The 23,813-nt window shown below is 32.7% G+C and overlaps 1 protein-coding gene across 2 annotated transcripts in view; it reads right to left on the bottom strand.

Annotated features, from left to right (window-relative positions):
* The window catches only part of LOC143052750 (intermembrane lipid transfer protein VPS13A-like), a 136,753-nt gene that overhangs the window by 8,971 nt on the left and 103,969 nt on the right, over positions 1 to 23,813 (bottom strand). For both annotated transcript variants that reach the window (XM_076225855.1, XM_076225856.1), the window contains exons 63-79: positions 20,199 to 20,332; positions 19,706 to 19,835; positions 19,182 to 19,304; positions 18,442 to 18,554; positions 17,809 to 17,962; positions 16,892 to 17,026; positions 10,980 to 11,061; positions 10,602 to 10,671; positions 7,422 to 7,530; positions 6,521 to 6,640; positions 5,169 to 5,299; positions 4,728 to 4,809; positions 4,068 to 4,181; positions 3,417 to 3,492; positions 1,732 to 1,895; positions 1,102 to 1,183; positions 643 to 730 (exon numbers count right to left, since the gene is read on the bottom strand). In XM_076225855.1, the coding sequence (XP_076081970.1) occupies positions 643 to 730; positions 1,102 to 1,183; positions 1,732 to 1,895; positions 3,417 to 3,492; positions 4,068 to 4,181; positions 4,728 to 4,809; positions 5,169 to 5,299; positions 6,521 to 6,640; positions 7,422 to 7,530; positions 10,602 to 10,671; positions 10,980 to 11,061; positions 16,892 to 17,026; positions 17,809 to 17,962; positions 18,442 to 18,554; positions 19,182 to 19,304; positions 19,706 to 19,835; positions 20,199 to 20,332 (1,907 nt within the window). The remainder of the gene's footprint in view (positions 1 to 642; positions 731 to 1,101; positions 1,184 to 1,731; positions 1,896 to 3,416; positions 3,493 to 4,067; positions 4,182 to 4,727; positions 4,810 to 5,168; positions 5,300 to 6,520; positions 6,641 to 7,421; positions 7,531 to 10,601; positions 10,672 to 10,979; positions 11,062 to 16,891; positions 17,027 to 17,808; positions 17,963 to 18,441; positions 18,555 to 19,181; positions 19,305 to 19,705; positions 19,836 to 20,198; positions 20,333 to 23,813) is intronic.

The raw sequence follows: 23,813 nt of genomic DNA, 5'->3' as shown, positions 1-23,813 counted from the left end.
TTCCATGTTCCATGGACTTTGAAATTGGGTAAATATCTAATTTGGCATTAAAATTAGAAAGATTATACTATAGGGAACATGTGTACTAAGTTTCAAGTTGATTGGACTTCAGCTTCATCAAAAACTACCTTGACCAAAAACTTTAACCTGAAGTGGGAAGAACGAACGAACGAACGGACGAAAAAACGGATGAATGAACAAACGGAGCCACAGACCAGAAAACATAATGTCCCTCTACTATCGTAGGTGGGGCATAAAAAAAACTGCATAATTTATTCAAGGGTGGCACAGCAAGGATACCATTGGTGGTGTTAATCATATCTGAAATGATTTTCTGTATTAGAATTTTGCTATTTTTCAGTAGTCCTTGTTCAATTTATTTACAACGTTACCCTCGCTATTTCATTGATGTATATCCAACATATCCTTACTATTTATAATAACATGCTTTTTTGCACCAAGTGCGCTTTTTTAAAGAAATAGTCATCAAGTGAAATATGTGAAAATAAGCATAGAGATAAGAGCACATATGCTTTTTTTTATTATTATTTTATAAATTTTGTATTACTTTTACCTATAATTATGTAACACATAATGCAAATTAGATATTAAATTGACCTACACCCATTTCTTATTATTTACCTTTTAATGCCTTCAAAAGAGCTACTGGCAAAGTCTATAACACCACTGGTAGGTCTTGTCACAACACCAACCAAACCTTTACCCAAACCTGTGGAAAAATGACAAATGTATGAATAATTACATTATAAAACTGAGAATGGAAATGGGGAATACGTCAAATAGACAACAACCTGACTAAAGAGCTTAAAACAATGGGTCTTCAACTTAGCAAGAAAATCCTGCATTCAGCAGTGGGCCTCAGCTGGCTCCTAAATAAAGATGTGTACTAGGTCTGTGAAAATTTACTGCTGGTACTTTAAAAGATGAAATAAGTTGAACAAAAATATTTTTGAAGCAAGCTGTAGAATATTGTTCGACTTGTTGAATTAATATTTTACATATACACTTCAAATGTTCTTATTCAAATACTGTTGCATGCAGAAATATTCATTTTCAAAAGAGATATATTAAACAATTTACCTTTGAAGAATCCACCCACACCTTCTGTTTGAGCCCCCTCTATAGGCTTCCTCACAATTCCTGTTACTCCATCAAATACACCCTACAAAGATATAACATAAATACATACTAGATATTAAGTTTATAAAGACACACTCATTTCTTTGCTATTATCTTTTCTACATGAAAAAGTCTTTTAAATACATTCAGGAATTATACTACAATGTATCACAAAAAATATTCAACACAGACAGCTGAGTAGCAGAGAGATGATAATGAAAGTTGAATGATTATAAAAACAAGAATGTGTCCATAATACACTGATGCCCCAATCCCACTATCATTTTCTATGCTCAGTCGACCATGAAATTGGGGTCAAAACTCTTTGCATTGAAATTAGAAAGATCATATAAAAGGGAACATGTGTACTAAGTTTCAAATTGATTGGACTTCAAACTATCAAAAACTACCTTTACCGAACGGACGAACGCACAGACCAGAAAACATAATGCCCATAAATGGAGCATTATCAGAAGATGTGGTATAATTGTCAATGAGACAACTCTCCACAAGAAACGAAATGGCTTACAAATTGAGCAACTAAGAAGAACCATACAGACTTCAACAATGAACAAAACACTGTCTTCTTACCATAACAAGTCCTTTACCACCTCTAGCAAACCCTTCTCTGACATTGGCTGGACGTTTGTTCATAGCTTCTTTCCGTTTCTTCTGGTAGTCGTCATCCAAGGTTAATGTTGCTATACCTTTACCCAGGGCACCAGTTATTCTGGATACAGCTCCTGCAGCACCACCTGGGAAACAACAAAATGACAAGTAAGTAACTAAAGGACCATACTATTTCATCTTTTGTTAAAAAACTTGATGGTGACAATGTCATCAGTTTTAAAATTTTATAATATTGTAGACTCAGAATTATTTAGAGTTTGAATCTTTTGAAGTGAAGACCAGTTCCTGCCCTATAGATGCCTTTTGATTATATTTTGTCTTTTGGGTTTCCTATATTGAAAAAAAAAACATTCTTGTTTCATTTTTTGAATTTTGGTGATTTAAAAAAAATACAGTTCTTCAATTTATGTAGAAAGTGACAGTTAACTGCCTATTTCAACATATAAATAGTACTATAAATCATGAACTTAGTATTTGTCAAAGACCATGTATTTCAGACCTGCCAACTATCCCGATTTTCGCGGTATCATCCCGATTTTTATCCCTCAACCCGAATCCCGATATCGGGATCGTAAAACTAGTCAAAATCCCGATTTTCACCAAATATACCCGAAAAAATTATTGTTTACCGATTTTGAAGTTTTATTTGATCAATTTTTAAAAAATCTATAATTTTACCTGGGGACATATTATGACAAGTGAACGACCCTCCGCTAATCAACAGTCACAACAGGTGTCATAATTAGTGGTTGTATGTAATCAGATTACCTAATGGGTCGTAACAGTCCTCAAAATTAATTTGTATACACAAATTTGGTCAAACAGCCTTTCAATTTTAATCAATTTATCATACAAGCACAATTTGCAACATTTGCCGTAGTTCTACAACAAAATCATAATCAATTGAAAGATGAGAACTGTAATGAACTCTCAAGAAAACATAGTTTATCTTGAAATCCGTTTAATTTTTGAAACCAGACGTTGTGTGTCTGTTAATTTAAAATCGACGCCATTTTGTATTCACTTCTACTGTGTTACTGTATAAGCCTTCGCCGGTAAGAGCACCTCTGAATACAAAGAAAGATAACTCAAATTTTATCCATTTTCTCATTGATACTGATAAGACCATAAGTAAGACTAAATCAAAATCTGTCTTCATCCTTCTAACTTTAGGACATGTAGTTTTAGGTCTTTTGAGTCAAGGTTCATAGATAAGAAGGTCTTTGGAGGGGGAAAAGGGGGGGTCTACTTTGAATCCTTTATTTTTAATGCCATTTTTCTCTATTCTTCAGTTAGTTTGTCAATTTTATAATTTAATAGTACAAGAATCATGCAAATAAAAGAAATCAAGGCCTACAAGCTCATCATTAGTATACCAAAAGAAAAGAGAAGAGAACTTAGACTATTTTAGGAGTAAAAAATAATGCACACAGAAACGTCGCTAAAATTGTAACCCTTAAAAATCTGGTCGCGCGCTAAATCCCCCATGGAGATTTTCAAAAGTTGGCAGGTCTGGTATTTATATGAGTTATAATAAAATTATTATTTGTACATCTTTGAATTATAGATGAGATATGAGAATGATATGAAAATAATAAAATATATATTAAAAGAAAATAGTATTTATCAAAGATTATTATACATACCAACAGCATGACCAAACAGACTTCTAACTCCCAGAGCTAGACCTTCGGCAAACTCTTCAGGACCCTGTATAGCTCCCTAAAAAAAACAATTTCATAGCAAAATTGAAAAATCCACAACAAATCTGACATTTTGTCTTCCTATTTTTCTTTCCAAAGATATAAAATAGACATAAATCTAAAACCATTCAATTTTTTCATACTTTATTATTATGAATCATCCGAACAATTTTTATTTTACTGATTTTCAATCTGTAAATATAATATTCAATAAACAGTTTTCCTGCACTTTTTTAATCAATGAAGTTATCCTTTTTTTTACCTTGATTTCCTTTTCACGATTTTATTGGGGATAAAAACTTAGTGGATTTAAAGCACAACTGCATACTACACACAGCCAAATACGGGATGTAATGAATCTTTTTAATGAATTAATTTTTGGGGGGTTTACTCCAATTAGCTTCATCACAAAAGGCCCAAAAAAGCTTGTTGTTCGGTGTGAGCCAAGGCTCCGTTTTGAAGGCCGTACATTGACCTATAATGGTTTACTTTTATTAATTGTCTTTTGGATGGAGAGTCGTCTCATTGGCGCTCATACCACATCTTCCTATATCTATAAACAGAAGATTGTTTTGGTGTTTTATTCATACATACTTGGTAAGGTTCATAGAAGAGGTCTTCTATTCCCTCCGCCATTCCTCTGATCAGTCCAAACGGATTTCCTAATACATCCAAACCTAACACCAACACGTACATCTGTTTAATGGCCTACAATTAGAAATAACAGACTGTATTTGGCTATGTTTTCTAATAACTATGACAAAGATAAATTAGAATTGCACAAATTATCGATTTAAATTAATCTAATTTTAGACTTTAGATTGCTGTGCAGTTTGCTAATTTAAATATGTGCACAGTAAATGACTGATAAATTAAAAAAAATCAAAGCACATCTTTTGTTTTTCTTATAAAGCATTTGACTAGAACTAAACTTTTGTAATTTCATTTCGAACAATTTTCTTGAAGTATTTATATAAAGAAGATCTGAGTTTTACTAATTCACAATGATTTACATTTGCATTAATTTTCTTCTCGCAAAAGTCAGGAAAATATATCAATCCAGATAATTACTGTTTTTGACAATACAATATTTATATGTCTTTTAATTCAGTTTTGTCTATTTATAAATCAGTTCACAATTCTTCTGGGTTTCTTACAATAAAATCCTCTAAGGTGTACGTTTATATCCTGTACATCTAATAATAATGTAAAACTTAGAAATGGGAATTTAGTGTTTTAATGTCAGGAACATACCTGTGAAGCATAATGTCTGGTCATTTCACCAGTCATTTGACTCTGGTTATAAAACTTATGCTCTCTCTGGAAATATCCCAATCTATAAATAGAACAAATTTTTCTGTTTTACTTGAAGACAGCACTTTTAAGAACCTTTGTTCTCAAAAGAAACTGGTAAAAATTGACCTAAATTGTTAACATCTCAGCATTACATTTATACATACAAAATTTCAAAATAAATAAATTCTGAAAAAGTAGGCATGTTTTTTTCTTTCATTTGAAAACAAAAGTAAGTCTACCGTCTATACTGTTAAACATTACAAATTTTTCAAATACATTTATTATTAAAACATTTTTTTTCAGGAAATTGAAACATTTAAAGTTACTAATAGTGAAATTAATGTAAAACTGTTAAGGATATTGATTTTAAGGTGTTCCCCTTAAAGGAGGTATATTTACTTGAAGACAACATCTTGAACATCAGTGAGGACCACTCCCACACTCTGTAAGAATATGTTGATAACATCAGACTGGATAGCTGTCTGTTTACCATCACCTCCACCTCCTTGTAAGGAGAAACTTAGATGTACCTATAAAATAAGAAAAGGTTGAAATTAACTGTTTTCCATCCTTATCTTATACTCCTCCTTGTAAGGAGAAACTTAGATGGACCTACAAAATAAGAAAAGGTTGAAATTAACAGTATACCTTTCATTACTTATCCTCAAACTTAAATTGAAGAAAATGATATATATGTGTTGTGATTTAAAGCAGATTCATGCAATTTTATGCTGTAAGTGTCAAATCAATCTAGAGTGGGGTGCTCATTTTCACCATATCTTTCCATGTTTTCTTCAGTTTATGTATAGGACTTTATGTTTTTGAAGTATACTGATATTTCTATATGAAGATAACTTCAAATGCAAAATATTCTTAGCTTGAAAACGTGTTTGTTTTGAGAAAAATCATCTGAAAAGTTGGATTAAAGGGTGTTTGAAATTTCCTGATTTTTTGTCAACGAGGGACACATATTCACCATTTTTACACATCTATTTAAACCCAAATAACTGCAGCTTTAAACAATATGTATCAAATAAATTTCATTATAGATGAATAGCAGACATTTTGAAAGGTGTAAAAAACTGAAATTTAGGGCAATCAGTCAAAGATTACTAAGAAATACTTCTTTGAAATCTTTTTTTTTCATTCAGGAAATTGCCTGAAAATCGTAGTCCATTTTTCTGTCCTTTCTGCCAAAATTTGGTCTCATTTTCAAAAATAATCATATTTGTTATAAAAATATAATTTATCGGCATATTTCTGCCATTTCAGCCATCCTTTGAAGTTTTTACACCTCAAAATCATAAAACGGCGAAATTGTGTCCACGGCAAATATGAGCGCCCCACTCTAAAAGAACAAAAGTGCAAATGTCCAAACATTGCACTTATTCAATATATCCAAGAGACATAACTCTTATAAAAAAATCAATCATCCACCATTATAGAACTTGTCTGATATTTTACTGATATTAACCTATAGTATAAGTTTCATAAAAATCTGGCATGAATTGTACCTGTGTGAGCACTAACAAGGCCCTTTTCCATGAAGTTAATATACTCAAGGGGCATAACTCTTTTTTAAAAGTCGATTAAATAACTTGTCCAAGATATTGCTGATATTAACCTATAGTATAATTTCTTTTTAAATCTGGCAAGAATTGTACTCATAAGAGAGCGAACAAGGCCATTTTCCATAAATTCAATATTTCCAAGTGACATAACTATTTAAAAAAAAGAAATTGTGTACAAACCTTAATTGGAGAGAAATGAAGATAATCGTAGAAGTTTTTCTGTTCCTGTGCCAGAGACAGACCAGCGTCCTCAATCAATGTCACATGTACTCTCTTGTAATCTTCTTCCATTAGGGTCGTCTGCAACAAAGAAAACAACAAAACTTTACATCCTCATATGTTGTAAATAAAGAGTCTGCATTGAATATTTCAAGTATAAAAATGCATGAAAATTCATTACTAAAAACCTGTAAAATTAAGATTTACTTCACTCATCATTTCTTAAATTTTGATAACAAATTAAAAGCTATCAACTAGTCATTGAATAATTAGGAGCAGCAGGAACATATATATTGACGACACTACCTAATTGTAGTTGATTTTATCGTCTGGTCATAGTTAATAAAGATACGGAAACAGACAAGTGTTAAATACAGACTCACTATTATTCTAATTATTTCTGATAATATCAATAAAATGTCATTCAAACTAGTAATATAGTAATGCCAGTGTATCAAACTTGTATTCAGCCACTTCAAATTTGTTAAAATGGCATTCATTTCATCACAGAATGATGCAGAATGCAAACAGGGTAATAAAAAAAAAAATTGGCGGCAGCGGGGACAAAATATATCTTCTTTATGATAAAACTTGTATTAATTTACGATTAGAGTTATGTAGTTAACCAATTAAGCAGTTCTGATAGTTTCTCAGTCAGACACTACCAAAATCCATTAATCTCGCAAAGTCTCGGGGAATCTGAGATTTTAACAATTTTATACCGAAGAACCTATCAGATTAATTTCCCGTTAGATATGCTGTTCCTATTCGCAGCATATATCAACAAACAGCATCAACTGAAAATTGTTGACTTATTGTTTAGGGCATACTGGATTAGGGTAAAATCTTTCGATAAATTTACCTCCTGGTCTCGGGACACACTGTCTGATGATGAGAAAAGTTCTATCAGTTCATTAAGAAAGCCCTGGTCTACTTTTAATGTCATTTCTTGTGTCAGCACCTTGAAATATCTAAAATAAAATAAATAATTGTATCAATAAACAAATTATTTGAGACGTTTCGGCCATTGGCCTTCTTTAGTTATAAAAGGATAAAATAAAATAATTAAATATTATGAATGTTTAGTTCTGACACCAAGAATTTTCACTTACACAAGAATGTGTCCATAGTACACGGATGCCCCACTCCCACTATCATTTTCTATGTTCAGTGGACCGTGAAATTGGGGTCAAAACTTTAATTTGGAATTAAAATTAGAAAGATCATATCATAGGGCACATGTGTACTAAGTTTCAAGTTGATGTAACTTTAACTTCATCAAAAACTACCTTGACCAAAAACTTTAACCTGAACTTTGCACTATCATTTTCTATGTTCAGTGGACCATGAAATTGGGGTCAAAACTATAATTTGGCATTAAAATTAGAAAGATCATATCATGGGGAACATGTGTATTAAGTTTCAAGTTGATTGGACTTCAGCTTCATCAAAAACTACCTCGACCAAAAACTTAAACCGAATGGACGAACGGAGGCACATATCTAATATCATAGGTGGGGCATAAAAAACTCAAATAACCATACCAAACTTGAATATATTTAGTTATTACAAGTAAGATGGGAAACCACAAATTAATACATACCGTAGATACTCGCCTATTAGTCGATCCGACTATAAGTCGGATGCCCTTTTCAGCTCCAAATTCTGAGGATTTAGTCTTGACCCTCGTATAAGTCGGACAAAATTTTGACATTTTTTTTTAAGTTGACAGTTACTGAACGCCGGTAAAACCAATGCAAATCCAGGAATTATATTCATTTTCTGCATGAATGTTTGTTTGGTTTGAATTTAGTTGATGTTGATTATGATAATTTATATAGCTGTTTGATAATAAAGATGTATTTATTCCTGTTGTTTTGTTCACTGTTTTGTTCACTGTTTGATTACAGATAAGCCATGTGTTGTTTACGTAATGCATCAATGATTTTGTAGGGTATGACTAACAACCTATTGTTTGAGAAAAGCGAACATAAACCAATATGTACCTGATTATTTTTTAAGTCAATCAATATTTTTCACAGCACACATAACTCAGTGTTAAGGAGCATGTACACTTCATAATTCTTATTATATTATGATGATTAAAGGATTAAAAAAATTAAGTGAAGCTAATCAACTTTATATTAAAATAACTCCCAACTCATTAGTGTCATCTGTTCACCTATCATTGATATTTTTCACACCTTTAGTGAATACAACTCTTTGTCTCTTAATTATAGTGTGTGATAACATTGTGTGAGGGAATTCGACGTTTGATGTACCACTGTTCACTCCAGTGCAATTTATGACAATACCACTGCATCAATCAGAATTATTTTTTTTGCAGTGTTTTAAGAAATGATTTTGCTTTGTTGTCGCGTATTATTTGTGAAACATTCAATGTTTTAAAAAGGCGAGTTTTCTTTATAAAGTCAATGATTATGTTTACTTTTGAAGGCCAAACTTTCTACAGCCTTAAATACGCTAATGAAAGATCCAAAAACTATACCAATACATAACGACATGTTTATGAAATTATAACAAATCTATTGGTTAACAAATTTTTACTCGTTATTGCAAAATAATGAACTTAATATATCTGACATTTTCTCCCTACCCAGTTTACCCCTATACATTTTTATGATGTGGACTGGTCATTGTTATTGAATCGTAGGCAATTTGATTGGATTAAGTTGTTATTTGTTTACCTTCAAACTTGTTTATGCTTTTCATACATGACAATTGATTAATTAGAACGTGCATGAATGTGTACGGTAACTAAAATGACCTTCAAACTGGACACTGGACGAGTCAATATTATGTTTTATCAATGAAAGTTAAGGTATGAAAGGTAAGAAATGCCATTTATTCCATTTTCACAAAATTTTCGTAATATACAGTTGAAAGGTTATTTTTTAAAAGCCTATTGTGAAGAGTAAAGAGAAAGTTTACAAATAATACGTTTTGTTCCATTAAACAAGTCATTTTCGTAAGAGAAATACCGAAATATATTTTACGCACGACTACGGCAGGTAAAATTATTATTTATCATAATAAAAAAAAGCATTTTTCAGTCTCATTGGAATATGTTGATTACAATTAATCCCAAACTTAAGAAGTAAGTAACTAAAGTCAAAATATGTCCGATCTGCCTATTTCTGCACATCAAAAGTCAATACGATCGTTTTAAAGTCAATTTCGTCTACCTCACAAAATCTTGTTAAGCACTATAGGGGTTATCAATGGATTATATTGGCTTGCCAATCAATTTTGAAATCTTTGTGTTTACCTGAGACATTTTAATGAATAATATTTTGATCTTGGGAATGAATCTTAAAATAATTTTTTATTATTGTATGATTTGTAAGTATTAAATTGATATCATGATATCACAATAATGACACAATAACTCCGCTGAATACGTTCTTTTACATAGTTGGTACATTGTTATCTCGTTTTCATTTTTGGTTCTTGGCTTTCTTTTGGGTTTATGCACAAACCATTTGACCATGAAAATCAATACACAAACCGGAAACAGTCGAAAATTCAACACAAATTGACAGAAAACGGTTAACAGAGAACAAATAAAACACAAAGATAGTATTGTAGTCATTTATTTTCAACAAAAACTTTTAATTTAGGGATTTATGTAGGTTTGGCAATCACCGACGTAGTTTTGACCAGGAAATTCACTCCTGACCACTTTTCTCGAGCTTGGATTTTTCCTCTGGTCGCTGGATCTCGCTTATAAGTCGGTACCCCTCTCTGGATTCTGAATTTTACTCCCAAACTTCCGACTTATAAGCGAGTACCTACGGTAGTAATTGAAAGACTCATCTTTGGGTGTGTGTTTCTGTAGTGAAAATGTATAGAGTAATTCTAAAACAGCCTCTATAAATGGTAACCCCACTTTAACAGTGCCTTTCTTGGTAACATAGAACCCCCAATAGACATTTGTTTGCTTTTTGACTCATTTATTCACTTTCTATTTTTGTCAGCCTTCTAACTAGTTTTTTTCTAATACATATACACAATCACTTACTTGAACTGTGACATTTCTATGTGTTCATGTTTTCTCTGCATCATACTCAGCTCTGTAAATGGCTTTGGTACTGTAATATAATGAAAAATATTATTTAGTTTCACAGATTAGAGATGCTTCAACCTAAAAAAGATAAAATAACTGATAAAAAAAAATTCTGAATTGTATTTTCTCATGGACATGTGTCTTAAAATTCTGAAAACAACATGAAAATAGAAGTAAAATAATTTCCATAATCTTTGCAGTTAATATTTTATTTTCAGGGAACGTCAGCTCATTTGAAAGTTAGATTGAAATAAAACAGTCCTTACATTTTATGAAGAAATATATGGTAGAATATTATGATTGTTTGTTTTTTACCAGATATTATATACTTACTACTCTCTGCTGCTATAGACTTAGCCAGTGGTGTAGGAGCCAAAACTGTCTGGAATGTGGCATCACTCATCTGGTTATCTAACTGCAAAACATACAACAGAATTAATCAGTAGTCATTATTAACATAAGCAATGCATCACTTCATTTTGTTATTTGTTGTACTTTTTGCATAATTATTATGTTATAAGAAAGAAGAACTATGTTCATTTTGACCTGAAGACAAATATGTAAAGCTGGAAATATTAACTCATTAGAAATTCAGTTCTAGATGGTTAAAGTTGAATATTCACACGAAGAAACAAAGTTTTTTAAATAAAAAATATTTATTTAAAAAAGAAACGGCAAAATTCTTAACAACAAATCTGCAACTAGTGAAATCACACATCATAATACCATTGTATTTTAAAACAAGAATGTGTCCCCAGTACACAGATGCCTCATCCACACTATCATTTTCTATGTTCAGTGGACGGTGAAAAAGGTGGAAAATCTCTAAAATTAGAAAGATCATATCATAGGGAACATTTGTAGTAGCGTTCAAGTTGATTGGACTTCGACTTCATCAAAATCTACCTCGACCAAAAACTTTAACCTTTAACCTGAAGCCTTTGTATCTTAGCATGTAACTGTATCTGATGAGGTGATGTTTTGTAACATCTTGTTCTTACCTGAAGCTTTTGTATCTTAGCATGTAAATGTATCTGATGAGGTGATGTTTTGTAACATCTTGTTCTTACCTGAAGCTTTTGTATCTTAGCATGTAACTGTATCTGATGAGGTAATGTTTTGTAACATCTTATTCTTACCTGAAGTCTTTGTATCTTAGCATGTAACTGTATCTGATGAGGTGATGTTTTGTAACATCTTATTCTTACCTGTAGCCTTTGTATCTTAGCATGTAACTGTATCTGATGAGGTGATGTTTTGTAACATCTTATTCTTACCTGTAGCCTTTGTATCTTAGCATGTAACTGTATCTGATGAGGTGATGTTTTGTAACATCTTATTCTTACCTGTAGCCTTTGTATCTTAGCATGTAACTGTATCTGATGAGGTGATGTTTTGTAACATCTTATTCTTACCTGTAGCCTTTGTATCTTAGCATGTAACTGTATCTGATGAGGTAATGTTTTGTAACATCTTATTCTTACCTGTAGCCTTTGTATCTTAGCATGTAACTGTATCTGATGAGGTGATGTTTTGTAACATCTTATTCTTACCTGTAGCCTTTGTATCTTAGCATGTAACTGTATCTGATGAGGTGATGTTTTGTAACATCTTATTCTTACCTGTAGCCTTTGTATCTTAGCATGTAACTGTATCTGATGAGGTGATGTTTTGTAACATCTTGTTCTTACCTGTAGCCTTTGTATCTTAGCATGTAACTGTATCTGATGAGGTGATGTTTTGTAACATCTTGTTCTTACCTGAAGCCTTTGTATCTTAGCATGTAACTGTATCTGATGAGGTAATGTTTTGTAACATCTTGTTCTTACCTGTAGCCTTTGTATCTTAGCATGTAACTGTATCTGATGAGGTGATGTTTTGTAACATCTTGTTCTTACCTGAAGTCTTTGTATCTTAGCATGTAACTGTATCTGATGAGGTGATGTTTTGTAACATCTTGTTCTTACCTGAAGCCTTTGTATCTTAGCATGTAACTGTATCTGATGAGGTGATGTTTTGTAACATCTTGTTCTTACCTGAAGTCTTTGTATCTTAGCATGTAACTGTATCTGATGAGGTAATGTTTTGTAACATCTTGTTCTTACCTGAAGTCTTTGTATCTTAGCATGTAACTGTATCTGATGAGGTGATGTTTTGTAACATCTTGTTCTTACCTGAAGTCTTTGTATCTTAGCATGTAACTGTATCTGATGAGGTGATGTTTTGTAACATCTTGTTCTTACCTGAAGCCTTTGTATTTTAGCATGTAACTGTATCTGATGAGGTGATGTTTTGTAACATCTTGTTCTTACCTGAAGCCTTTGTATCTTAGCATGTAACTGTATCTGATGAGGTGATGTTTTGTAACATCTTGTTCTTACCTGTAGCCTTTGTATCTTAGCATGTAACTGTATCTGATGAGGTGATGTTTTGTAACATCTTGTTCTTACCTGAAGTCTTTGTATCTTAGCATGTAACTGTATCTGATGAGGTGATGTTTTGTAACATCTTGTTCTTACCTGTAGCCTTTGTATCTTAGCATGTAACTGTATCTGATGAGGTGATGTTTTGTAACATCTTGTTCTTACCTGAAGCCTTTGTATTTTAGCATGTAACTGTATCTGATGAGGTGATGTTTTGTAACATCTTGTTCTTACCTGTAGCCTTTGTATCTTAGCATGTAACTGTATCTGATGAGGTGATGTTTTGTAACATCTTATTCTTACCTGTAGCCTTTGTATCTTAGCATGTAACTGTATCTGATGAGGTGATGTTTTGTAACATCTTGTTCTTACCTGTAGCCTTTGTATCTTAGCATGTAACTGTATCTGATGAGGTGATGTTTTGTAACATCTTATTCTTACCTGTAGCCTTTGTATCTTAGCATGTAACTGTATCTGATGAGGTGATGTTTTGTAACATCTTGTTCTTACCTGAAGCCTTTGTATTTTAGCATGTAACTGTATCTGATGAGGTGATGTTTTGTAACATCTTGTTCTTACCTGTAGCCTTTGTATCTTAGCATGTAACTGTATCTGATGAGGTGATGTTTTGTAACATCTTATTCTTACCTGTAGCCTTTGTATCTTAGCATGTAACTGTATCTGATGAGGTGATGTTTTGTAACATCTTGTTCTTACCTGAAGCCTTTGTATTTTAGCATGTAACTGTATCTGATGAGGTGATGTTTTGTAACATCTTGTTCTTACCTGAAGTCTTTGTATCTTAGCATGTAACTGTATCTGATGAGGTGATGTTTTGTAACATCTTGTTCTTACCTGAAGTCTTTGTATCTTAGCATGTAACTGTATCTGATGAGGTGATGTTTTGTAACATCTTGTTCTTACCTGAAGTCTTTGTATCTTAGCATGTAACTGTATCTGATGAGGTGATGTTTTGTAACATCTTGTTCTTACCTGTAGCCTTTGTATCTTAGCATGTAACTGTATCTGATGAGGTGATGTTTTGTAACATCTTGTTCTTACCTGAAGTCTTTGTATTTTAGCATGTAACTGTAACTGATGAGGTGATGTTTTGTAACATCTTGTTCTTACCTGAAGCCTTTGTATTTTAGCATGTAACTGTATCTGATGAGGTGATGTTTTGTAACATCTTGTTCTTACCTGAAGTCTTTGTATTTTAGCATGTAACTGTAACTGATGAGGTGATGTTTTGTAACATCTTATTCTTACCTGTAGCCTTTGTATTTTAGCATGTAACTGTATCTGATGAGGTGATGTTTTGTAACATCTTGTTCTTACCTGAAGCCTTTGTATCTTAGCATGTAACTGTATCTGATGAGGTGATGTTTTGTAACATCTTGTTCTTACCTGAAGTCTTTGTATCTTAGCATGTAACTGTATCTGATGAGGTGATGTTTTGTAACATCTTGTTCTTACCTGAAGTCTTTGTATCTTAGCATGTAAATGTATCTGATGAGGTGATGTTTTGTAACATCTTGTTCTTACCTGAAGTCTTTGTATTTTAGCATGTAGTTGTATCTGATGAGGTGATGTTTTGTAACATCTTGTTCTTACCTGAAGTCTTTGTATTTTAGAATGTAACTGTATCTGATGAGGTGATGCTTTGTAACATCTTGTTCTTACCTGAAGTCTTTGTATTTTAGCATGTAACTGTATCTGATGAGGTGATGTTTTGTAACATCTTGTTCTTACCTGAAGCCTTTGTATCTTAGCATGTAACTGTATCTGATGAGGTGATGTTTTGTAACATCTTGTTCTTACCTGAAGTCTTTGTATTTTAGCATGTAACTGTATCTGATGAGGTGATGTTTTGTAACATCTTGTTCTTACCTGAAGTCTTTGTATCTTAGCATGTAGTTGTATCTGATGAGGTGATGTTTTGTAACATCTTGTTCTTACCTGAAGTCTTTGTATTTTAGCATGTAACTGTATCTGATGAGGTGATGTTTTGTAACATCTTGTTCTTACCTGAAGCCTTTGTATTTTAGCATGTAACTGTATCTGATGAGGTGATGTTTTGTAACATCTTGTTCTTACCTGAAGCCTTTGTATTTTAGCATGTAACTGTATCTGATGAGGTGATGTTTTGTAACATCTTGTTCTTACCTGAAGCCTTTGTATTTTAGCATGTAACTGTATCTGATGAGGTGATGTTTTGTAACATCTTGTTCTTACCTGAAGTCTTTGTATTTTAGCATGTAACTGTATCTGATGAGGTGATGTTTTGTAACATCTTGTTCTTACCTGAAGCCTTTGTATTTTAGCATGTAACTGTATCTGATGAGGTGATGTTTTGTAACATCTTGTTCTTACCTGAAGTCTTTGTATTTTAGCATGTAACTGTAACTGATGAGGTGATGTTTTGTAACATCTTATTCTTACCTGTAGCCTTTGTATTTTAGCATGTAACTGTATCTGATGAGGTGATGTTTTGTAACATCTTGTTCTTACCTGAAGTCTTTGTATTTTAGCATGTAACTGTATCTGATGAGGTGATGTTTTGTAACATCTTGTTCTTACCTGAAGCCTTTGTATTTTAGAATGTAACTGTATCTGATGAGGTGATGTTTTGTAACATCTTGTTCTTACCTGAAGCCTTTGTATTTTAGCATGTAACTGTATCTGATGAGGTGATGTTTTGTAACATCTTGTTCTTACCTGAAGCCTTTGTATTTTAGCATGTAACTGTATCTGATGAGGTGATGTTTTGTAACATCTTGTTCTTACCTGAAGCCTTTGTAGTTTAGCATGTAACTGTATCTGATGAGGTGATGTTTTGTAACATCTTGTTCTTACCTGAAGCTTTTGTATCTTAGCATGTAACTGTATCTGATGAGGTGATGTTTTGTAACATCTTGTTCTTACCTGAAGCCTTTGTATTTTAGCATGTAGTTGTATCTGATGAGGTAATGTTTTGTAACATCTTGTTCTTACCTGAAGTCTTTGTATCTTAGCATGTAACTGTATCTGATGAGGTAATGTTTTGTAACATCTTGTTCTTACCTGTAGCCTTTGTATCTAAGCATGTAACTGTATCTGATGAGGTAATGTTTTGTAACATCTTGTTCTTACCTGTAGCCTTTGTATCTTAGCATGTAACTGTATCTGATGAGGTGATGTTTTGTAACATCTTGTTCTTACCTGAAGCCTTTGTATCTTAGCATGTAACTGTATCTGATGAGGTGATGTTTTGTAACATCTTGTTCTTACCTGTAGCCTTTGTATCTTAGCATGTAACTGTATCTGATGAGGTGATGTTTTGTAACATCTTGTTCTTACCTGAAGCCTTTGTATCTTAGCATGTAAATGTATCTGATGAGGTGATGTTTTGTAACATCTTGTTCTTACCTGAAGTCTTTGTATCTTAGCATGTAGTTGTATCTGATGAGGTGATGTTTTGTAACATCTTGTTCTTACCTGAAGCCTTTGTATCTTAGCATGTAACTGTATCTGATGAGGTGATGTTTTGTAACATCTTGTTCTTACCTGTAGCCTTTGTATCTTAGCATGTAACTGTATCTGATGAGGTGATGTTTTGTAACATCTTGTTCTTACCTGAAGTCTTTGTATCTTAGCATGTAACTGTATCTGATGAGGTGATGTTTTGTAACATCTTGTTCTTACCTGAAGCCTTTGTATCTGAGCATGTAACTGTATCTGATGAGGTGATGTTTTGTAACATCTTGTTCTTACCTGAAGTCTTTGTATCTTAGCATGTAGTTGTATCTGATGAGGTGACGTTTTGTAACATCTTATTCTTACCTGTAGCCTTTGTATCTTAGCATGTAACTGTATCTGATGAGGTGATGTTTTGTATTGCAGCCATATTCCCTCCTGGAAACTCCTTCTAATCTGTCTTTTGTTTGGTTTATACATCATCATTTCATTCCAATCAACCTGATATACATAGGTCAATGTTGTTATGTGTTATACATTTAGAATATATTGAAAAACTGTCAAATAATAACAGATATTTTATTTTTTGCTAAATTTGAGGTAACAAATTACTAGTACCTTTGAAAACTGTAAAGTAAATCAATATAAAAATAAGACGATGTGGTATGCTAGCCAATGAGACAACTCTCTACCAGATACCAACATTTAAAAAGAATTTAACAACTTACTATAGGTCACTGGATAGCCTTCAACAAGAAAATTAACTACCTGATTTATGTTGAACTTTGTCCCAAACTTTTAGACCAACATTATTTTGATAAATTCAAATTTTAATAACTTTACTGATTTTGTATCAGTTTTCATTGAAATTCACTCAAGGTTTTTTCTGAAAGCACAAGACATATGAGTAGAAGCAAAGACTTGTAAGCTTAGATTCACACTAGCGAGACGGATTGTATGTCTTTCAATGGACCATAAGCTTGTGAGCTAAACAAATAAGAAGATGTGGTATGATTGCCAATGAGACAACTTACCATCAGAGACCAAATTAAGATTACAGTGACCTATAGTTTTTTTCTGTGTCATTTGGTCTCTTGTGAAGAGTTGTCTCATTGGCAATCATACCACATCTTCTTATTCATAGTCAGTCTAGAATAAAACAAATCTTAATATTATTTATCATTCTGAATCGGTTGTGATTTCTGTCATCATCAGCCATAAATTAACTTCCTTGTCCAGAGTTGTTTACATTAACAATGAAAAAAGACTATTTTTACACTGACCTCCATTTTATTTTCCAGATGAACTTTAGAAGCTGGAGTATGACCTGTCTCTAACTCATTAGCATATTTCTGGTACCCTTTCTCTAATGTCTCTCCTGCCTTAACAGTCAGAGCTCTAAATCTCTTTCTCTTCTCTTCCCATATAATTCCTGAGCTGAAAGCAGAAATTCATACCAACATAATTAGAATATATATACATTTTTTGAAAATGATGAATTACTCCATGTTTCAATACAAGAACACACAAGTAACCTCTCTATAGCGTTTTGTTGAACTGAACAAAGAATTCAATAAGGATGAGTTAAAAATTGTAGCCATTATGGAGATTTGGATTAATAGGCTAACTTCGTATCATCTTGATCAACATAGATAGATATCTAGAGAATAGCAGATAATCTAACAGGTGATGATAAGGCAAACACTGCAATATACAGTGTACAGGGAGTAAAACATTATGCGAGAAATGGACCAATCAAAATCAAGATTTAAACACAGATGAGTAAAAATTCAATAAGTATCTTAGTGAACAGGCTACAAATAAAAGTATTAGAAATTTATGAAACTGATTGTTATTTATGGGAACTTTTTCTTTTTGTTTGACAACTTACTGGACGAGAACTGATCTGAACATACCTTGTTATTCCTAAATAAGCGACTTCCTTCTGTTTGTAATCATTGACGAGAGAAAGACCAAGACCCTGTATACAGATGTTAATCTCTTGTTCTATACGTTCTAATTCTCCTGCCTGAAATATAGAATGCATGCTTGGTTGTCTATGGTGAGAGACAGACCCAGACCCTGTATACAGTTTTATATGTATAATTAGCCTGCCAGAAACACACAAATACATGCTGGTAAATTGTTTTGCATAGCCAAATTAATGGCGACCAGTAACTCTTCTTAATGATTTGTCCTTTTGAACTGGTCAAAATAATAACTTAAAAGTATACTATTGGGTGCTTAAATCTATGTTATTTGTACTGTCTCATTGGCAATCATACAACATCTCCTCTTTTTTAAAATATTATTTATCAAAATGGTTTGTGAGAATTTGTTATTGATAGCAGATCTGTGAAAATCTGTTAAATTTTGTACATTACTTTTCAGACTGGGGTGATTAGAAGGCTTGAAGTATCATATAGACATGGCTCTATTGTTGAACAATGTTTAATAGTTGACCTTAAGATGTCTTCAGGTAATTTGTGTAATCAGTTGAGGGGCAGATGGACTGTTTTTGAGATGTCAGGTTTAAGTCTTTATTTTTGGGGGAATTCAGGATTTACATCTATTTGGATTCGGGAATTAATAATTAATTTTTCGGGATCTGGGATGATACCCCAGCCTACCCTCCAGCTTAGGTATACATATTTACCTCCTGAGCTATAGTTGCCAAGGCCAGGTCTTCAGTAAACAATAGAACACGCTGCATACCATTGAGAAACGAGACCCAGTAAATCTTACTGTCAGAATGGGCAAAGAACTCTCCTATTCCATCCTGTCAATACAATATGTTAAGTCATATAAATAGCATACACTAAATCATAGATAGAAGTATACAATTAATCATAGATAAAAGCATGCAAATAGTATACAATGTATCATAGATAAATTCACATGAAAGTATAAATAATTACTTTTGAATTTGTGCATTTTCCAGTATATTTCCTGATTGTTTCATGATGTTATTTATAGTGATTGACCTCTGGTCAATCAGTGTTAATTATTCAGAAAAAAAAAACCATCTCCAGATTGGTGTAAAAAGTCCACTGAAAAATAGCACTAAAAACCAATCAATCAATCAATACAAGTGTAAATAAAATTTAAATTGACAACATTAATATGGCCAGACTAATTCTGGACCGTTTGTTTTACCTACAAAATAAATGAATACTGTACCTGTTGTAAATCATTTTTGGTGTCCTTTTTCTCTCCACATGACCAGATTACCTCCCTTTTGCCAGTAGCCATCTCCCAGGTGTACAACATATACTGCTGAGCATTCAGTACATGTTCTGTTTTCAAACCACTGAAATGTTTAAGTGTTGATGTAAATTATAGTAATAAAATGTTGTCTCATAACAATTGGAATATCACATTTCGTTTTTACAATGATGTTGTTTACAGAGCTCAAAAATTAAAACATGTTCTTACAGATGGTTTCAAAATAAAATCCTACATTGGATTCTTGTTGTGGTGGATTTATTATCATTAAGTGATAAACAAAGTACAAATTCAATTATTTTGTGGCTATCAATTTTGCTGGATTTAAGATAACTTGTATTTTTGTGTCATACAGGGGTGTAGACAATTTTTACTTTGATGAATGGCGAAGATTTAAACATGAAATTCATTTTCTTGAAAAGCGCACAAATATATATTAGATCTGTACCTTTGATGGAAGTGTATCATTGCTTTCTCTGTATGGTTGACCAGTAATACTGTGGCCATGCCATCACTGTATTCACTCAACGTTACAACAGTAGCAGATTCAGTCACTTGACAATCCACATTTAGTCCACCATGCTGTAAAAGAAATTTTAATTTCCATATTAATAAATATCTGATGACATTGTAACTCTGTAATTTGCTTGCATAATAACCTTTGTTAGTGTTGTATGTTTTTAGCTCACCTGGCCCAAAGGGACAAGTGAGCTTTTCTCATCATTTTGAGTCCGTCGTCCGTCGTTAGCTTTGAACAAAAATCTTCTCCTCTGAAACTACTGGGCCAAATTAAACCAAACTTGGCCACAATCATCATTGGGGTATCTAGTTAAAAAAATGTGTGGCGTAACCCGGCCAACCAACCAAGATGGCCGCCATGGCTAAAAATAAAACATAGGGGTAAAATGTAGATTTTGGCTTATAACTCTGAAACAAAAGCATTTAGAGCAAATCTGACAGGGGTAAAATTGTTTATCAGGTAAAGATCTATCTGCCCTGAAAGTTTCAGACAAATCGGACAACCGGTTGTTGGGTTGCTGCCCCTGAATTGGCAATTTTAAGGAAATTATACCGTTTTTTGGCTATTATCTTGAATATTATTATAGATAGAGATACACTGTAAACAGCAATAATGTTCAGCAAAGTAAGATCTACAAATAAGGTAATATGACTAAAATGGTCAGTTGACCCCTTAAGGAGTTATTGCCCTTTATAGTCATTTTTTACCAATTTTTGTAATTTTTTCTAATCTTTTACAAAAATCTTCTCCTCTAAAACTACTGGTCCAAATTTAACCATACTAGGCCATAATTATCATTGAGGTATCTAGTTTAAAAAATGTGTGCGGTTACCCTGCAACCCAAACAAGATGGCCGTCATGGCTAAAAATAGAACATAGGGGTAAAATGTAGATTTTGGCTTATAACTCTGAAACCAAAGCATTAAGAGCAATTCAGACATGGGGTTAAATTGTTTTGCAAGTCAAGATCTATCTGCCCTGAAATTTTCAGATGAATCCGACAACTGGTTGTTGGGTTGCTGCCCCTGAATTGGAAATTTTTAAGGAAATTTTGCTGTTTCTGGTTATTATCTTGAATATTATTATAGATAGCTATAGAGATAAACTGTAAACATCAATAATGTTCAGCAATTTTGTAAATTTTATAAATTTTTGTAAATTTAAATTTTAACAAAATATTTTCCTCTGTAACTAATGGGCCAAGTTCATTATAAATTGAGATAATTGTAAGAAGCAAGAATGTTCAGTAAAGTAAGATCTACAAACACATCACCATCACCAAAACACAATTTTGTCATGAATCCATCTGTGTCCTTTGTTTAATATGCACAAAGACCAAGGTGAGCGACACAGGCTCTTAAGAGCCTCTATTTTTAATTCTAGTTCATTTAGTGTTTTATAATTTAGTGTGACGTCCATTATCACAGAACTGGTACACATTTTTGTTTAGAGGCCAGCTGAAGCCTGCCTCTTGTTGCAGGATTTTCTCGCTGTGTTAAAGAGACATTGGTGGTCTTCATCTGATTTATGCTTTAGTTGGGTTGTTTACTGTTGTCTCTTTGACACATTCCAAATTTCCATTTTCAATTATAGACTCATTTTCATCAACACATTATCTAATCTATAAAAGGGATTATTTTAAACAAAGCCACAACTTAAACTGCACTCATTGATGTGGTTATGTTAATCAAATAATATTGATCTGTCATTTAAACATAGGATGATTAAACAAATTATAACTTCTAAACATTGTTAAAACCAGAGAAAAATACTTGATTTACAGTCTCTTCTTTCAAAATTACAAATGACCAATGGTAACATTTATAATCAAAGCCTTAAAGGCTGTAAAAGCAATTGCTGCCATGTTAATGTTTGGGGACTTTTATTTTTCATCCACATATATACAAGAATTAAACCTGACATGAGTGTTGTCTAGTTAAAAGTAAGAAGGTTTTAACTTTATATAAATAAAAGACTTTAGCAGAAAGTCATTTTTAATATGTTTTATATTTCACAAGGAGACAACACGTTTACCAGGCTAAAGTTGGGGTCAAATATACATGTGCTGAAACATATAACTCAAAAAGAAATCATCATGGATTATCCCCTGGTAGTGTTTGTAACTTCCTTGGCAATAATTTCCTTTATTGATTTAATTTTAACAATTTTCATTATTAATTTATATTTAACCATTAACACAAATGATTAAGTTAAAACATTTCAACTTTCCAGACGCAAATGTTAAAAAACGGGAAAGAAATAAAATATCTTACAAGACATAAACATGTAAAGAATAAATGTATATTTCAGCTTAATAAAAATATTTTCATAATGTTACTTTGTCATCATTTTTAAAACTAAGTTCCAAACATTATTGCTCAGTTGATATGTGTCCTTCTGATGCGGTACGAGCACAGGCACTTGTTTCTATCCATAGGAAGGTCGATTATCCGTATAAATAGTTTTATATGGATAGTCGACCTTCCTATGGATAGAAACAAGTGCATGTGGGTACGAGATAACTACAATTCTCATGCAATCCCAAAAAAGGGGGTCATCACAGACAAACATGACATTAAATCGTTATCACTGAACTAGTATATATATTGTATAGGGGCCAGCTGAAGGACGCCTCCGGGTGCGGGAATTTTTCGCTGCATTGAAGACCTGTTGGTGACCTTAATTTTGCTGTTGTATGTTTTTCTATGGTCGGGTTGTTGTCTCTTTGACAAATTCCCCATTTCCATTCTCAATTTTATTATACGAACAAGAACAAACAGCTCTACGTTGCTTTGATATTTATCAATTTTTAGGAAACATTGCGAAAAATGATCTTCAATATTTCAAAAACATGTGAAATAAAATTGCTAACACGGTGGACCGTCGAGTGTCAACAAACGTATAGTCGCCGTCAGCTGAAATAAGCGGTTATCGGTAAAAATAATCTAAACTATCAATCGCGTTCACTCAAGATATAGTTTTTCATATTCCATTCATAAATCGCATAAAGAAAAACCACTACTGACCTACCTTTTAAGTGATCACACTGTAATAATCCTGACCTTCACATTTTCCAGAATATTTTCCATTGTAATTCCGCCATCTGTATCTGTATCTGTATAAGGAATTCCCTCCTTTAAAGGAGCACTTCTTTTCAGAATCGGTTTAAAAGTTCACAATATATATTTACAGGACTATATTTACAGGGGTGTTCGGTGTTCAAGAAAAGCAAAAATCTACGCCCGTGGGGTGAATGTTGGCTACATTCAATGGCCCTTTCGTTTGTTTGACGGTAGAGCTTTCAAAAATTCATTTCTTTTGGTATGTAAAGCATAGCACAGTTTTCTATTTATATACTCTACTTTGAAGCAGTTGTCCATACATTTGCATCTACAGCCACATGCGCATAATAATCTACTTGGATCTAAAATAAGCTGTTTATTTATTACTAAGCTGGTTAGGTTAAAGCATTTATCACAGTTTTTAATGCTACGAAGAAAGCAGTCTAATTCATGCAAGTATGGTATACGAGTGTTATTCAGA

This window comes from Mytilus galloprovincialis, chromosome 11 (genome assembly GCF_965363235.1).
Source record: "Mytilus galloprovincialis chromosome 11, xbMytGall1.hap1.1, whole genome shotgun sequence".
Classification (NCBI taxonomy): Eukaryota; Metazoa; Mollusca; class Bivalvia; order Mytilida; family Mytilidae; genus Mytilus; species Mytilus galloprovincialis.
The sequence above is the reverse complement of the archived record's forward strand: the minus strand, read 5'-3'. Positions and strand labels throughout refer to the sequence as shown.